This window comes from Mixophyes fleayi, chromosome 10 (genome assembly GCF_038048845.1).
Source record: "Mixophyes fleayi isolate aMixFle1 chromosome 10, aMixFle1.hap1, whole genome shotgun sequence".
Taxonomy (NCBI): domain Eukaryota; kingdom Metazoa; phylum Chordata; class Amphibia; order Anura; family Limnodynastidae; genus Mixophyes; species Mixophyes fleayi.
The window spans coordinates 32712440-32731529 of NC_134411.1; the positions used below are offsets into that span (position 1 = coordinate 32712440).

General features: G+C 43.5%; 1 protein-coding gene and 1 long non-coding RNA gene across 2 annotated transcripts in view; both read right to left on the reverse strand.

The window, feature by feature from the left end:
- The window catches only part of LOC142103953 (uncharacterized), a 396555-nt gene that overhangs the window by 17229 nt on the left and 360236 nt on the right, over positions 1–19090 (reverse strand). The window contains exon 2 of the long non-coding RNA XR_012679468.1: positions 11447–12873. This is a non-coding gene — a long non-coding RNA (uncharacterized LOC142103953). The remainder of the gene's footprint in view (positions 1–11446; positions 12874–19090) is intronic.
- Positions 12881–15182, reverse strand: FJX1 (four-jointed box kinase 1). The gene has a single exon (XM_075188343.1). The coding sequence runs from the start codon at positions 14682–14684 to the stop codon at positions 13503–13505; it is 1182 nt and encodes a 393-aa protein (XP_075044444.1). The 5' UTR covers positions 14685–15182; the 3' UTR covers positions 12881–13502.

The following is a 19090-nucleotide window of genomic DNA, read 5'->3' on the forward strand; positions in this document are numbered from 1 at the left end:
TCTGAAGCCTATTAGGAACATTTTAAAGGAAAAAAAATGTAAGTAGCCCAGTGACCCAGCCCAAGGTAGCCCACTATGGGGCCGGCCCGGGGGTAGGATGCTGCTGACCTCTCCTGCAATGTGAGTTGAGTGATGTGAGCGAGGGAGCTCTCTGAGAGGCAACCGGGAGGATCAATACTGTATTTTGATATTTCTCCTAAACTTAACCAGTACTAGGAGGAGTGTGAGCACACTGGTGTGACTGCAACTATATAGGAGCAAAAAAATGAGAGCAAAATGCTAGACTGTCAGCTCTTGTGTCAAGCGGTTCCACTGTCACCTGCAACACTGTGGCCTATTTATTGAACTAACACTTATTGTATCGAACGATAATTGTTTTTTTCATCAATATGAGCATGATGCAATACTAAGATATCCAGAGTGCCCCGTTCTTCTGAGTATGTGGGGGGTCCGGTGCATGGATAAAACTGGAAGCACAGTGTGACCTTCTAGGTCTACTGCAATTGCATTAAAAAATTTTATAAAAAAGTTGTTTCTTTAAAAAAAGACAATGAAAGTATTATATATAGATATATATCAGTGTATATATTGTAACAAAACCGCACCCTTCTCATGGCACTTTTGTTCACCTTCTGTTGCAAGAACACCCAGCGGATATCAGCAACACGAAAACTTCTTGTTTTAAGTCAAATATATTTATTGTTTGCATCACAATAAATAACACTTCTTCTGTCAGGATGACACCAGCAAACTGCACCTCCTGGTGACCCTAATACTTACCAGACACAGACCAGCTCACTACTGACTGGCCAACTAGTTCAGCATCAGTCACCTCTAACAAGAGCACAACTCCAGGTTAAATACACATGTCTCCTCCCACAGGTTTGGGTGACTGACAGGCGACACTCCCACCTTGTCTTTAAAGGAAGTCTCCTCAGGTGCTCTGTAACGCCTAATGAGTACAGCCACCCCCCAGCTCTGCTGCTAGCTGTGGATACAGACACGGTAAAGCATGTAAGTAAATCGCATTTTACATTTACTTTATCACGTCTCTGACCTGTACATAACTGAACTTAAGCACAGTGCTACACCCATGTATGACTTAATTTGCAGCCTTTTACCTGCAAACTGTTAGCTCCATAGCTAATTCCACTCTGAGAGGCCTGTGGAAAACCACTCCCATTGCCACTATATATATATATATATATATATATATATATATATATATATATATATATGCTATATCATATCTATCGCTCTCTCCACAAAATAAACAATCCTATTCATCTCAAAGAGCCCTGCACTTGAAAAACAAATGGGGTGGCGTTAACAGAACAGGCATCGTGGCGCTGTAATATTTTGCTGATAATATTTGCTGACTAGTTTTTGCATGTGGTAAATTTCGCCAGTGAGATCCAGCAAATATTATCACTGGTGAAACTGCCCATTTTTGCAGGTAGTAGGGCATTTGCTCTTTAATGAGTGATATATGGTGGAGAGTGAGGTTGAAAGATATAAATAGATTATCTTATATTATCATACATGACCCCACGTCCTCATACATGACCTTATGTCCCACAGTTTGTCCTCTGACTCCACCTGTATAAGGAATTAGTGGATCACCTGTTGTCAGTTCTTTTGTAAATATAAATATCCCTCGCTCTGTGAGGTCCTACAGCATTGTAAAAATCTGGGGAAGGGAATGCAACCATTATTCAATTATTTATTATTGTTTATTTACACAGCACCAATCATATTCCGCAGCGCTGTACAGAGAGCTCACTCACATCAATCTCTGTCCCATGGGAGCTTACAGTCTAAATTCCGTAACACACACTCACACTTAGACTTTTGTCATAAACCAATTATCCTACCTCTATGTTTTTGGACTGAGGAAGAAAACCCACCCAAATATGGGGAGAACATACAAACTCCACACATATAGGGCCCTGGTTGGACTAAAACTCATGGCCCCGGGGGAGTGATAGAGCAATGTTAACCACTGTGCCACTGCGCTGTCCCATGTCGACCATTACAAAGACATTGAATCCCCCTTGGCTGGAGGAGAATTGCACTTGACAAGCGAGGACAACAGACATAGAACGAGCTACAGAAATCCATGACTGTGATGTAAAACATTTTACATGGATCAACAAACTTCACAACAAGGACCTGTATGAGAGGGTTGTACGGAAGACTGGCTGCAAAAACTGATATCCATACACTGAGGGTTTGCCATCAGGGAGATACTGCAGATAGGTGGCAGAGAATGGCTAGCAGCCACAGCCAAATGTTGGGAGGGGGTAGAAAAGGACTCCAATTGCTTGAGGGTGACATGACCCCACTCCTATCCCTTCCATCAATAGCACCTCTGTGATACCGTCATGTTACGGGTAATCTTGTCAGGATGGATGGGAAGATTTATTCTCATAACAGACAGACGCAAGACAAAAACCTGCTGCTGTGACAATGGCTCAGACTGGGGAGAAAGTTTATCTTTCAAAAGGGAAAAAATTCAAAGCACATAGCAATAGCTACACATAGGCAAACCGAGGGGGGGAGGGTTTTCTAGTGCTTGGAAACCCCCCCCCCCTCCTCCAAGCCTGGGGCACTGTATAATTGAGATATCTGGACCCTACTCCCGCTTCACACGGCTCTGCTTGAAAAGGGAGAGCTGCGTGCACCTAACAGTAGTGCACGCAGCATTGCCCATGTATATTATGGTGATAGGAAGAGTTGGAGAGCAGCCAAGCACCGTCTAAAATTATAGCCACCCCCCATGCATGCTGGTCATGCCCACTGGCGGCGTGGTGTGGAAACCCCCCTCTACAAATCCTGCGTTTGCGCCTGCTACACTAGGTCGACCCAATGTAGACCTTCATCACACTGAACAATTATCACTGTTCCCCAACTGACTTGAACCAACTTGAGCAATTTTCCAAGGAGTGGCAGATAAATATTGGACCATCTCAGTGTGAAACTAGCGCTACACTAGCAGCAGTGTGTGTGATTGTAGCACACAACAGCACAGTCTCACGCCTAATGCATTTTTTTTTCGAAATACAAGTGCTTATTCAAGTGTGAAACGGCTCTACGTTTTCAACCAGAAGGCGGCCAATAAACTTGTTAGTTACTGTGGGGTATTAACAAAAGGATGTGTGAGGATATCTCCCTTAAGAGACATTATTGCTGCAAAGATCACCATTCATTAAAGGAGAACTCTGCCCAAAAACTTACTTACTGTATGAACTTTTTTTTTCAATCTCACATAATTCCACCAAAACCACTGTTTTGGTTTTCAGTAGAGTTACCCTTTAAGGCTGCTGTTACCTATTCCTCCTTGAAGTAAGACATGCAGGACTTTGTACTTCCACGGAATTCACAGGTGGCCAAGCCTGCTTTAGATTATACTACGCATCCTAATTTATTAGATAAATCACAAATCTGCTTTTCGTTTTTATACTTTTTTTCTCCAGAGTCTTAAATTTCTCCACCGATTCTTCGTCTTGAATAAACCCTTTAATGGTTTGTATTATTAGCATGTTATTTTCCTCAGTGCTGATGTCAGTGATATATTTGTCACGGTCTAGATGGTGTCTCATATAATGTTTTTGTACAACGCTCTCGGTTACATGACCACATGTGAGTAGCCGGTTTCTGCCTTCTGGGGAGATCACATACAGTACAGCGTACTCCAGGGGATCGGAATCATAAACAAAGAGGGCGAGAATGTCAGGAATTTAGGAATCTAACATGATAGAAGTACGGATCTAAGCTGGCCTGGAATGTGCACCTTTCTCACTAATTACTGTGTCGTTACAGATCAATCAGATCAATTCTATACACTTGTACTCTCATGTTGGATGCTGTTAGATGTTGGATTCTTGTTTATTAAGTCAGGATGCACTAAATCCATATCTTAGGACTTAGCTTATTATCGTAAAGAGAATATAATAACAAACCAGTTACGATTTATTCTTCTGAGTAACAAACCAAATCCTAAATACAACCATCACACCAACAGGGACTGTAATGACATTGTATTCAAACACATTCATCATCATCATCATTTATTTATATAGCGCCACTAATTCTGCAGCGCTGTACAGAGAACTCATACACATCAGACCCTTCCCCATTGGAGCTTACAGTCCAAATTCCTTAACATACACACACAGAGTAGGATAAAAAAAATTAGCAGCCAATTAACCTACTAGTATGTTTTTGGAGTGTGGGAGGAAACCGGAGCACCCAGAGGAAACCCACGCAAACACGGGGAGAACATACAAACTTCTCACAGATAAGGCCATGGTCAGGAATTGAACTCATGACCCCAGTGCTGTGAGGCAGAAGTGCTAACCACTGAGCCACCATGCTGCCCATATTGTATTCAAACACATTCACTTTAATATGGAGTTGGTCCCCCTTTTGCAGTGATAACAGCTTCCACTCTTCTTGGAAGGCTTTCCACACAATGTTGGAGTGTTTCTGTGGGAATTTGTGCCCATTCATTCTGTAGAGCATTTACGAGGTCAGGCACTGATGTTGGGCAGAAGGCCTGGCTCGCAATCTCTGTTCTAGTTCATCCCAAAGGTGTTCGACGGGGTTGAGGTCAGGGCTCTGTGTGAGCCAGTCAAGATCTTCCACACCAAACTCATCAAACCATGTCTTTGGAGTCCTTGCTTTGTGCACTGAGGTTTGTGGTCATTGAGCTGCCTCTAACTATGGGCAATAGGGGCACAATAGCTCCGGGAGACCTATCCTGGAATTTGAGAGTCTCCCGTAAATTCCAGGAGACTGAGGTATTATCAGACTGTGAAATGGAGTCAGATATGTCAGCAATCAACCTGTACTTGTAGTACTATACTTGACTACTCTCCCAGGATGCCCGGGATACTCCAAAATTTCTGCCAATATACATATAGTGTAAGGTCCTTATATCATATGGTAAATCTCTGGGTTATAGTGCATCATTAATCCGCATTGATGTGAACACCATGCATATTTGGTAACATGTGAGAACACAGATGTCCTTCCAGAACAGATCACTTTTTTACCAATGCTAAGACCTGATTGGCCGCCGTTGGCTGCACCATGTTATTCAAACAAACAAAGAATTACTGTGTGTAAGCAGGGTGAATGGAGAGCTGTCACTGGGCGCTTGCCCAAAAGCGAACGTTTGCCAGTAACTCCCCAGGAGACTCTCTTAGGGAAACATTGCAGATCCAGGGAAGGGGTAATGTGCTTACTGTAGCAAAATACAAAACCTGAGACTTCAGCATCACGGAGATACAGAATCCTCCAGGACAATAACAGCAAGATGTTTAATGGTTTCTGCCGTCTGTAATCACTTCTAGCAATGCTGCAGACTCAGCAATAATCCTCAGGACCTGCTGGGACTGTACAGATAATACCAGGACACTTACAAGTACAAACACTGCGAGATTGTGATTACAGTTACGGACGATATCAGTAAGATATTCTGCATAAAATATATATTGGATCCTGAGGCATAAACACCCTAAAATATACATTTGTATTTTAAATCTCTGAGCACGCGGTATCGCTTGCTGCATTTTAAGACTGGTAAACCTTGGTGGGCGAATTGGGACCTGGAATGTGAGACATTTTCCCGGCAATATGTCAGAGTGTAATGAGCAACTATTGAATGAATTTCTAAGTAAACATAAGTGACATACAGTGAAATGCAATTATTGTGTACTTTCTCTTCTATAAGGTGTTATGTTACTTTTTGCGGTGCTAATTAATGCGGAGTGCATAGTTACCAGCTGTCCCTAATTTCCAGGAACAGTCCCGTGTTTTAAAGAGCTTTCCCTATTTTTCAAGATTGACGGATACTACAGCAAAGGTATTCTCCGTTTATTCTTGTCGTGTAGGCTTTGTGATAAAACTTATTGGAGATTTAAGATGCAAAGAAACACACTGTAGATTACACAATGCCCACCATAACGTGTGTATAGAAGTCATTTAGGTCATATTTTTCCAAGGAGATTTAGAGAAAAAGAGGAGGTGGGCGTGGTCTGAATGAGCGTATTCACATCATCAGTGGGGCGTGGCAATGTGTGGTCAAGTCCCGCCCACCTCAGTAAACAGAGTGGCAGGATTGTGATGACTCAATTGGCTCTGTCACACCCCTTCCAGCTGGTGTTTACTGAGGTGGGCGGGGCTTGATGGCGAAATTTGCGTCATGTCCCCACCTACCTTGTGGCAGGTTATCTCTCTCCGGGACATTGCTCGCTCTCTTGTGTGTCCAGATGGTCTCCCCCATAACTCTAGGAGAGTAGGTATCTATGATTTAGGTAACTGTCATCTTCCGTGACACGTTATTGGTCACACATACCGCCAGGGGGCTCCCTACATTTATAGCACATTTGTTTCCAACTCTCCGTGGAAGTAGCCATTTGGTGGACCCAATCAATATTCAAGAGGATGCATAGGCAAACCGAGGAGGGGGGTTCCTAGTGCCTGGAAACCCCCCCTCCAAGCCTGGGGCACTGTATAATTGAGGTGGCTGGACCCTGCCCCTGCTTCACATGGCTCTGCTTGAAAAGGGAGAGCTGTGTGCACCTAACAGTAGTGCACGCAGCATTGCCCATGTATATTTTGGGGATAGGAAGAGTTGGAGAGCAGCCAAGCACTGTCTAATATTATGGCCACGTCCCTATGCATGCTGGTCTTGCCCACTGGTGGCGTGGTGTGGAAACCCCCCTTTACAAATCCTGCGTTTGCCCCTGGGATGTTGCCTATCGGTTTACTAGAAACCGGAGCTTCGTGAAGGCTGGCCACGAAGCATCTCGGAGATGTCAATAGCGCCTCGCGGATGGGTATGCGGCCATCTTGTGGTGTGAACCAATGAGAACACAGTCTATCGGGTCACCAACAGTGGAGTCCGTGAGGTATAAAGTGTTTTGGTTCGTCCCACAAAATGGCTACAACCCATATGTGTAAGTGATGAGTAGACCGTCATATCTGTATGACCCACCCTGTTTAACTCATGACTGTTTAATACTATGGTATATATTGGCCTTATAAATAAAAGTCAGGGCTGTGTAGCATTTATACTTCGTGGACTTCTGCATTGCAGACGCTTCGGTATTGGAAGGGTTAAAGCCGCCTCAGGACTGAGCTCCTGATCTTATAAAGAAGATGGATGGTTTGTTGTTACCTGACGCATTAGTTCCGCTATTACTTACCGGAGGGATAAAACCCAAGGCGGTTTATCCACCTGTCAATATTTTCCTTAAGGCAGCAATGCAGATCTCTGCTGTAATATGCGGTCATCAGCGTTTAGTCTGAATTATTATTAATGTCTGGAGGAAGGGATGTGAAAGGCATCGCTCCTGCTGTGAGAATGTGCATTAGACTTATTGCCTCCCACCTAATAATATATTGTTCTGTGTGCACAGGACGCTGTGTTATTTACATAAGCGGATTGTTTCACTGCCTGCGAATATAACATACATTTATACATGAACTGTTTACATATCATATGTTTCCGTAATAATACAAGAGGGGCAGCGCTGAAAAGAACTTTCCTTCTGTATAAAAAAGAGATTTATATTAATTCTACTTTGTAAAAACGGCTTTTAATTAACCCCACTCTAGTCTGTTAATGCTCATTTCCTGGGGTCCTCGTGTAGAATAGGACGCAGATTCCCTCTGAAACGCGTAAATTGCGTCCTGAAAAAACGTAGACACGTCTCAGCTGATCATCATTAGACAGATACGTCTCCGGACAGCTGTATCTGCGCCAAGGTCTACCCCGCTCACGTTTACTTGACCACGCCCTTATTGGACTTGACCCACGCTTGCACTAATTTACTAACTCCTGCCGAGCCAACGGGCGTGACGCTAAGCGGTTGACGCGTTATGATTTGTGTCACCGGCGGCTTCCTCGGGATACAGCACGGTGTCTTAGTGGTTAGCACTTCTGCCTCACAGCACTGGGGTCATGACTGAGTTCGATTCCCGACCATGGCCTTATCTGTGTGGAGTTTGTATGTTCTCCCTGTGTTTGCGTGGGTTTCCTCCAGGTGCTCCGGTTTCCTCCCACACTCCAAAAATATACTGGTAGGTTAATTGGCTACTAACAAAATTGACCCTAGTCTCCCTCTCTGTCTGTCTGTGTCTGTGTGTGAGTGTGTGTCTATATTAGGGAATTTAGACTGTAAGCTCCAATGTGGCAGGGACTGATGTGAGTTCTCTGTACAGCGCTGCGGAATTAGTGGCGCTATATAAATAAATGATGATGATGATGATGATACATGGCAAATTCCTTTTTCGTCTATTTGATTTTCATCCATTCTTTGCAGAAAGAGAAATTCCGAAAAAAAACAACCCTTTTTATTTCTCCCCAAATGACCTCATTGTAAAAATAAAACTCTTTGGAATGCTGCCAGCCCCGGATTATGGAGAATGTGCAGAATTTTTTTTTTACGCGCCCCCGAGCATTTGTTTCTATAGGCATGTAACCTAATCCCACATTTATATTAAACTCTCCAGAAAGGACAAAGGAAGATTACATTGTCCTGGAGTGCGGCATCAAACGCGGTTACATTACCATCGAAACGAGTAAAAGCATTTGTGACATTTATTTTACAAAGAAAGAAAAAAAAAGTCAGAAGCGCAATTTATATTCAAATATCCACAGCTTTATTCTAGAGTTTATAGTACAATGTGGAAACACTCAAAATCTAGATAAGGTATCGCAAAGAGAAAGTATTTTTCTTTAGAAAAAGAATAAATAAACTAAAGAAATAAAGTGCTTGTGTTAAACCGATTGCTTAGCTTGTGTGCCCCTATAGGTCTTCAGCAGACAGGGCTGTGTCTTGGGGTGGGCAATACGGGCATTTGGCATGGCACCAGTGTTGAAGGGGCACCATGGAATATGATTGGCCATGGACCATTATTCATACAACTTTATTAGACACCAATGTGTTTTCTATTCTAGTCTCTTTTTCTAACCCTAGCCCTAAAAGGATAAGATACTTATGTGTAATGTATTGATTGTTTGGCAATGCACGTGAACAGCTATTGAGACGGCCTCATTTAAACAAGAGGCTAAACACCTTACAGAGTGGATAATTTGCCTAATGTTCCCAGGGACTATAACGTAGAAACCTCCCTAATTCTTCTGATTATCCTCATTCATACCACTTTGATTTAAACCATACCAGCCAACATTCCTGATTGGACAATCTAGTCCCTGCCTCCAATCCATGCACACACCCACGCAGACACACCCATTCCCAGTAGCCTCTTTACAGTGTTAAAAACTTGGGGACTGTTGAAACTGACCACACGCCCTCCAATATGTCTGCTCTGAACAACCCCCGAAGAAATGGTTTGGACAAATTGGGACACATGGTTGGGGTCACAATGCTCCCTGTCCCCGGATTCCGCCTGGCCCGATAAAAAACCCCATCTGATCCAATCATATCTCTGTCAGTTTGGGAGATTGCTATTATCGAACCCACGTTCTTTTTCTAATGTCGTCTAGAATGACCAAATTAACCAACAAAATATAGGGATACGAACGATAATGCTGTAAACAGAATGTTGTAGTTTAAATGTGAGTTCCACTGCGGTCTTCATCATTGGCCTAGTAACAGTAATATCTTATATCACCCTCTGAGGTGTACGACCCGTAAATGCCTTTTGTGACTGTGGCTTTGCCAGGGTTAAACCGTATTGATGCAGACTTAAAATGAATGGGTTAAGAAGCATTGAGAGGCAGTATAACCAGAGGGAAGAGAACCTCTCTTCTTCTCTGCAATTTGCTTTCTTTGCACTTTTCAATCAGATTAGCAGCTGACAAGCAGATGACATGACTCAGAGCTGACGGGAGAGGGCCCTGTGACCACAGCACACTCCATAAATCATCCCTGATAACCTGCTCCTGAGATGTGGATGAGTTAGTATCGCTACGCTCACTCGTAGGCTACAGGCCCCCCCCGAGGTCAACAGCACTTAAATTTTAGCAGTGCATCGGGCCCATTTATCAGAACCTCCCAGCCGTAACCGGGGCTTCCCAAAGGGAACGCAGCCCGTCGGCCGTCTGTGCCAAACCTGATGAAGTCTCTTTGTCACCACCAGACCTTGTTATCCGACCCAGGAGATCACACATTCACGTCATTCCCACCGTGTTCTCACAGCCGTAACTCCAATTCCTCGTACGTCGCCTATAAATACCGGAGGTGGAACTTCTGTGATTGTTAATGGCAGAATCACAAGAAAGAACATGGACTATATATGACTGGAGAGGGAGCCTACGTGTCCCGGAGCATTGCGACTCATTTACTGAGTAGTGGTCATGTATAACGCGCCTGCTTTGGGCTATTTCTTTTGACTATTTTAGAGACGTTTTTCATCTTATCATTTTATATAACATTTAGTGCAAGATTTTTGATAATTTTCCCATGCACTTAAACTGGGTACAGAAACACTCAATGGGGGGTATTTACTATAAAAGGTGCACGGATGCTTAAGCCTAAAGTCACCAACCCACACAGCCGATGCGCAATTAGATTTGCGCAGTTTAGTGCAAATTAGGCCCAGGAGATGTACGCACTGGGCAATATGAGAAAGTGTCAGATTGCCATCGGGACTGATGGAATGTGTGACCAGACGTGACCGCTGCTATCTGACGGGTCATGTGATCATCAGTGGACCACACTAATCCAGCCCCAGGGTTCCAGCAGAATGTCTGAATTTGGCCACAAATTGGCCATGGGTTAGGTTGCTTGTTGCATGGGCTGAACAACCCTATCTGCCCATGTATGAGAGGCTTAAAGCAGCATTTCTGGTTACTCGTTACATTATTTGCCTAACTGCTCTTTCCCCGGATCGAATCCTCGGGATCCGAACCAGTTTGTCCTGGCTCTCCTCCGTTTCTGTAGTATAGCGCAAGATAAAAGTGATCGTTCACCAATCGCAATTGGCCGCTGAAATGGGTGTGAGCGGGAGGACCAATAAGAATCTAAAAGCGGCTTCTTATTGCTCCACATAGTCACACCCCCACGGAACTGTATTATAGAAACGCAGGAGCCCCCAAAAAAAACAGTTCCCGGGGATCCGTTAAGTGTAAACAGCCAGTAAGTGAACATGTTACAAGTGACCCACGTCGTAGACAGGAAGGGGTCGATTTATCAAACCTTCTATAAAGGGAAACTGGATGTGTTGCCTATAGCAACCAATCAGATTTTAGAATGTACTAGAATAGATAAATGACAGCTAGAAGCTGATTGGTTGCTACCCCTAACACGTCTTATTGGTGGACTTATGATAGCAAATAGTCCCTAGAAAGCACTTTTGAATTTTAGGCTTAGAGTTAGTTAATAGCAACTTCTGTGCCTTGAAAAATCAGCTAAACCTGGGCTATGCGTTAAGGTGGCATGTTGACAATTATTTCCTCTAACAGACTGACTAAGACTGAAACCAGCACTGAAACATCACGTGATCCAGCTCTAATGTAGGTTAAATATTATTCACCATCTGCCATTACTCTTTATGTAAATCTCATATATAACGTTACAGCACCAGAGTTGTTATCTTGGACCAGCACTCGCCCCATCTGTTGGAAATTCTGCACACTTTAAATAGCATTGACAAACTATCTAACACAGCATTAAAACCGATACAAAATCCAGTGTTTCTCCTCCGTTGTCAGCTACAGCTCAGAGGGAATATAAAACCATCTTTTTTTTCTTGTAAATGAAACAGAATAATGGCATTAAATGCGGAAGCATCCATTTTAATGTTAAACAACATGTAACGAAGACTTCTTAGTCCTTTATAGAGGACGTCTCACCCACCCGTGACGGAGGTAGCCCGTTTGCGAGCTGAGCCGGCATTCATGAGAATACAGCCAATCCGTGCACTAGGAACTAATGACATTACTGAGGCGTGAGGCATTTTGTGCCTCATTCATGTGCCTAGTTCCTAATTGACAAAGCTGAATACTGGATCGGCCCACAGAATGGCTCCCTTCGCCGGGTGATGTCTCTTAATGTTTTCATAAAAGGGATTTTGGTCCTAAATTGTACATCCTAAAAGAACAAAACGATTGTGCAACATTTAAGGGTTAATTTAAAAACAACACAGTGAAGAAAAACAAATTATTGGTACAATTCTGGGCTAGCCTTCTGTGTGGTACATCCTCTTATATTCAAAAACTAGTGGAACTTCTCCTATTGTTCATGTATTACTTCTTTTACCAGAAATATTAGCCCAGAATTGTGGTATCCTTTGGTAAATTTACCTATGCTTTCAGCATTACATCCACAGTTTAAGTACGCCGTAACCCATAGCAACCAGAGATTTGCGTTCATTAATCTAGCCTTCACGAGACTGATCAAAGCTGATATACGATTGGTTGTATGGAGTCACAGGACTTCTGAAGTGTAAATGTCACTTTCAGAAACCAATCAGTCATTTCAAATGTTTTTGCAACTAATGAGCTTAAACTATTTAGCTCTCTGGTTGTATTTAGGCTGTATTAGGAGTAAACCCTCCAGCGCTCTTTTTTAGTCAATAAAGGGAGAGGGTCTGAACGGGTTGTGGGGATAATCTAGGTTTAAGAATGCTAGTCTTTGATGTGGAAAATCCGTGTACAGAATTTAAATCCTTAGTCAAGGGGTGACTAGGAATGTGATGTTAACCAGTAACAATAAATGTAGTTTTTTTTTAATATTGCGCTGTATTAAACCCCCTAACTCGTGATACACGGATTTGCACACACCATTAAATAACACCAACCTTTTTTCTAAATAAATGCACTAGATCGGACTAGTCCCAGCTCACCTATGGGAACTTGTTATGGGAACTTAGTGTATTAAACTGTAAAGTTCTATGCTGCATATTTTCATTGTACACCTCTTGCCGGTCACTCTTATTATCCTTTGTATAATAAGCAAATTAATGGTTTTAGTACTCTCTATAGAGACCGGTATAAGACCACTCTGTTCCAGCTACCACCTGACAAAGACATAAATATATATTGAGCAGAGTATTTTCCTACTAAGGGGAGACAGGAACAGCCCCAAAACAGAATCTATATAGGTCTCTGGCTTCCTGAATATCTGCAGCTGGTGGGATACCCTCATCCCTGCTAATTACACCTCTCAATACTTATTGCAACACTGAAACCTCATTGAACAAAAGGAAGTCACCAGTCTGGGTGAGATATGAAAGAACCCACCTAACCATTTCTTTTAGAGGTAGTGTTAATCAAAATATCACCTTTACATCCACCTTGGCAACCTGTAACAGAATAGACCTCATTATGACATCATTTCATACATTTTGCTCAGACATACTGGTCAGTAGTAAATACACCTCTTGACAGTAAACCCAGCCTACAGCACCAAAACTTTTACAAACACAGCTTTCATCTTTCTCCAACCTCTCCCACCCCACAAGCTGCTGGACAGTGACAGCTTCTACTCTTTCTGGCTGCACACACTGTGCCATATACTCCTTTATCAGCTGTACCTGCTTTGACAGTTCTGTATGTGTCTATAAATCAGTCCCACTCTATCCTGCAAAACCTGCGCCTCTGGCTCAGTCAACACACCCAGTTCCGCAGCCAGGGGCTCCCCGGCCATGTACAACGTGTGTAGCTCCTCAGCCGCGCTCCGCGCCAAGGAAAGTTCGCGCAGCCTCCTGACAAACCCCCTGCGGAACAGGCACACTGTGCCCAAGAGCTGCTGGTTGTACTTGTCCCAGGTGTCCCGCAGCCGGTATCCGTGCGCCAGGCCGGCCTCGTTATCCAGTAGTACAAGGGTCCCATCAGGAAAGCGGTGCAGGTTGTTAGTTCCACGCAGCATGACGCGTGGGTCCCACTGGAGACTGAAGAGATTGCTCACTAGCCGGTCAAAGTTGGCAGTCAGATAGTCAAACAGGATGAGGTCCCCCCACTGCGCCAATTCCACTATATCAGCGTTTCCAGAGCGCAGTTCCTCGCGCAGAGGGCGCAGATTGCCATCCTCGGCACGCAGGGCTAGTGGTGGCAGGACTGCACTCAAGTTGTGCAGCCAGGGGGTGATGGTGACAAATGCCCCTGACATCCATCCAGTGCCCCCCAGCTCAGCCTGTACTGGGTCCCACTGCGCGCTGCCCACTTTGGAGAGGACACAGGGTGGCACAGCTCGCAATCCCAGCAGGCGAGACAGGTAGAAAGACATGACCTCCCCCTGTATCTGCTCCGGGTTGATTCCATAGCGCACACACGCCCGACTCCCATCGGATAAGGTGACAAGTCTGTTGGTGCTGCGCCCGCAGCCCCTCTCCAAGGACACAACGCTGGCTGTCCGCGCAAACTCCTGCCAGCGCAAGGAGTATTCATCCGAGAAGCCCAGGGGTAGAGCCTTATCCAGTGCCCGGGGCCAGAGGATCCCCTGCTCCAGAGTAACACTGTTTAGTGATCGGTTCACGGGACTGTTGGTGTCCGCAGAGTATGCACTGATTTTAGCTTCTGGATCAGGAGAGTGACCCTCAGTTACTGGCGGTGTCTGTGGTGCAAGCGCAGGGAAGCGCAAAGCTCGGGGCGCTCTCTTGGCGATATATCCTGGGTGTTCAGTGGGGTGAGGGTCTCTCAAAACCCAGAAGATCCCCCCCACTAGCAAGAAGATCCCAGATGTAATCACAGCCAAAGCAGCCCTCATCCTACCAGAGCATGAACAGTGCTTGGCACATAACAGGCACCCTCAGGGCGCAGCGCAATTACTCACAGGGCGCATCCTTTTATTGCTACACACTCTTCTCTAGGCGCATCCCAGGGACAATTATTTGCTCCATTTGTCGCTCAGTGAGCACACACCATGGTGGGCACATCCAGGGAGGTAGTTCTTTGTGTCTTGGAGTTAACTGCTGGAGAGACCACAATGGGCACATTGCAGGATAATCATCTGGTACATAACGGTAGGCAGCTCATTGCGTCCTATGCAATCCTCACTGTGCCTGTCTGGGGCTTTGTCCGCTGCCCCCTCATGCCAGCCAGTGTCTGTCAGTTCCTAGAAAGTTGTGATCTTGTCCTTGCAGCCAGGAGCAGAGCAAGTGGACCCGGCTGGCACTGTGCACAGTGCATGTGGCGTGGTCTCCTTCCAGGGTCTTACCAGGCAGCCTCTCTCCCTCCCCCTGTTCTGCTGTGAGAAGCTTCAGCTTTGCATCTTCCAGATGAAGAAGAGAATATTCCCACACCCTCCTCGCCCCCCTCATGACCCGACAGCTCCTCCTCTTAAAGAGGCAGAGTCGTGCGTCCCACTAGACTAAGCACTGATCCAGCATCTGAAGGATCCCAGATGCTTGATCACTGTATGCAATTAATACAACGAGCTGAGGTCCGTTTAAATATATAAGGATTGTCCATTTACATAGAGTCATAGACCATCTAATTTAATGGTTAGCCTATATATGCCCAGAAGCTAAAAAAAAAAACCAGCTATATAACTAATGATGTCAAATAATGATGGGACTGCAACAGTTGATATCCTCCTCAGTACAATTTTTTTTTATTTATTATTATTTTTCGTCTTTCATATTTAATATACAATGTATCACAATAGTCTAGTTTTCCAATCTCTGGATTTGGGAGAAAAGGGTTACTACAACAAGGGGCATCCCTGAAATAAGTCATGCAGTTAATGCTTTGCCCTACAGCCAATCTTCTCTGGAAGGGTCAGGGAAGATGTCAATTATGCAGTTTGCTAATACCCCTCCTTGTATCTCCTAATTAGGACCTCCTGTAACTTTGAGAAATCTGGTAAATACACGCAGCAGTCCGAGAGCTCCCTCTTGTGCACGAATACTGGAACTGCAGCTTCATGGAGAAATGGTTTAATTTTGCGTTTAGGTGTTCCAGCATCAAAGGATAACTGCCCAAAACAAAAATAATAGTATTTAATGTAAATAAAAATGTGCTTAACATGCTAGATCCACCGCTCTCATGTTTAATGGCAGGAAGTATGTCGTGCATAGGAAAAATAAAATCCTTACCTATGATCCCAACCTTTTTTTTCCATATATTAATTTATTTTAAACTCCTAAAATCTTGCACCATCCACGGTATTTGTAAATGTCATTAGTAACTATTTCCCACAACACGGCTTGCGTTTTCGGTTTAGAGGCCCTTAAGCAACTGCAATCTTGTTTTTATCACATATTAACTCATTGTGCCTCATATATTCACACGAACGTTCCCTAGTGGGTCTCATCAATGGCCTCAATAAACAAACTACAAGTTGAACCAATAGGACTGGACATTCTGTAATATTTACAAACATATGAGAAAGTTTTCCCATCATGACTGAATTTAAAATACTTGACACACTTGTCATGTATCTCAGTGCAAGTTATTGCCCTCTGATTTCAGAAATTTTAAGCTCAGGTCACTGACTGCAATTTAGAGTTGAGCTAGGACACGCCCCCTCCTAAATCTATATCTGTCTGCACACTATAAATCTGCCCCCCTCCCTCCTCACAGAGCAGCATGGTTTGGCCAATATGCAAAATTGCTCCTTTTTTTTCCCTTGCTTTGCTCCTACCTTTAAATGTGGCCCCAATTGTCCAGGAGCTTGAAAAGGAAAATGAACCTCCAATACAGGATGCAGAATTATTTGATTGACATCTGAGTTGATAAACAAATTTTCTTCACTGACAGTTATAATAGCGACATTAACGCAGATCCCTAATCACTCTTCAATGTTCCAAAATGTGAGCTGTAAATGCAGAGCACGCGGGAACAGTCTGATTTCCATCACACCCCTGCTGGGAGGAGAGAACATGTGTTACAGCTATTTATTCATTCAGCATTGTTTCATATTCCAGATTAACCCATCGCTTTTTGAGAGCCCATAAACATTGCTCTTGCCCAGCCAAAATATTAGGGAGAAAGAGACAGGGGGCAGCTGGAAAGTAAGTCAGTGTCATAGCCCAAATATGGGTTACCTCTCCCGGTTACTATTCATACACGCCTGGGTCACCACGTCCGGCTTTAGTGCCATCAGCGTCTGTGTCACAGGACCAAAGGTGGACTCAGGGCCGGCATCAGGGGGGTACCAAAAATGCATGGACAGCCGTGCCGTAGGACTGAACAGATATCAGAATGTGAAAATAACAATAACCAGCATAAATATTGCAGTATTACTTTATATAAAAAGAAATTATTGCAACATCAAAGTTAAAAACATCACACAATATGCAAAACTAAAGGTAATACACAATTCTCAAAAGACTATAATAATACCAATGAATATAAGTTAGTATCCAAGTGTCCTGGGTTCCTCCAAAAAGACAGGTAGTCCTTCTGTAAATAATGAGCTCTATATCCTGCAGAAACACGATGGCAGGTAATGTGCACGGGGGTATGACTGCAGGAGGCCCGGAGACTGACCAGGGGGCCCGTCCTGACCTGGCCCCTGGAATTTAACTTTTTTTAAAAAAAAAATATTATTATTTTAAACTTGTCCCTCGCGATGCAGCTGCTCCCACTCACTGATAGGCTGGGAGACCTCCGGGAGGTGTAAGTGCTGACTGATAGCGATGACTACACAAATGCATGCCAGAACATGCGTTTTCAAGTAAGAGAAACTGAAACACATTTTCTGTACAGTGCGTATTAGGATCATCCTGATTTATGTATTTCATGATCCAAAAAAAAATGTTTGCATATATTTTTCTTAATGATTATATTATTAATAGTTTTACATTTTCTTTAAAAAATTATTTTTTTTTTGCATGCGTTCTGATGGGAAATATATGCATTGTGTGTATGCTGTAGTCTTCATACAGCAAGTAGCTTATAGCCACAGCGTACTTATACCCGTATTCAAATGGAAAAGTTTCTGGAGATCCGCTTGCACTGGAATTTGTGTGGACGCGCGTGCAAGTTAGGTTTGTTTTTTCTTAAATATAAGATGCATTCACGTTGCATTCCTATATGAATCAGGCCCAAAATCAGCAGCTCCGCAATATAATCATCGCCATCAGTTATTTATATAGCGCCACTGATTCCGCAGCGCTGTACAGAGAACTCACTCACATCAGTCCCTGCCCCATTGGAGCTTACAGTCTAAATTCCCTAACACACACACAGACACAGACTAGGGTCAATTTTGTCAGCAGCCAATTAACCTACTAGTATGTTTTTGGAATGTGGGAGGAAACCAGAGCACCCGGAGGAAACCCACGCAAACACCAGGAGAACATACAAACTCCACACAGATAAGGCCATGGTTGGGAATTGAACTCATGACCTCAGCACTGTGAGGCAGAAGTGCTAACCACTGAGCCACTGTGCTGACCTTTACCCAACAATAAATCAGTAAAAAAATATTTTTCTTTTTGTATATTAATACAATGAGTTTGTTCCTTGTTTATTGGTAGGCTACAAGCTTGCTTTAAGGCTTTCCATAACTTGTGGCTTAATTAAAAACATAGTACAACGCACACAGACGTACCATAACCCACAGCGACCAATCAGCTTATAGTTGTCATTTTTGTTGCACAGTTTACATAATGAAAGCTAATTTCTGATTGGTCCCTATTGGGATAGAGCATCACAGTGAGATTTCAGGACACAATCTAAATAGGTGATATAACTGTGCTGGTCACATTACACTCAATAAATAATTTAGAACAACCGCTGAAGTGTTTTGGAAGAGCGGATATTAATATTATACAAGTGTTTAGATTAAGATTGTGCTACATGTGGATACACGCTAGGATAACATTAGAGGCTAAACTGTGATATGTTTCCTCAGACTGTTATTAACGTGGTCAGCGAATCGTAAAATCATAAATTCTTTATGGTAAAAGGACAATGAAAATTGAGCCACGGTTTATCATTGCAAATGAGAAAGACATGGTGCAATATTGCCCCTTAGTGGGTAAAACTGGTACATGCAAGCTGTTGTTAGATTCTTTCTCTTATAATTCCCATTCATGCTTCTTCAACCTTCAAAATTAGCAGCTATGTAGTAAAGCATTTTTAGATATGACATTTTTTTCTAACTTTACATATAAGTATAAATCATTGTGCACCTCAGGTTTGATGAAGATCCGTTTTTTAAGG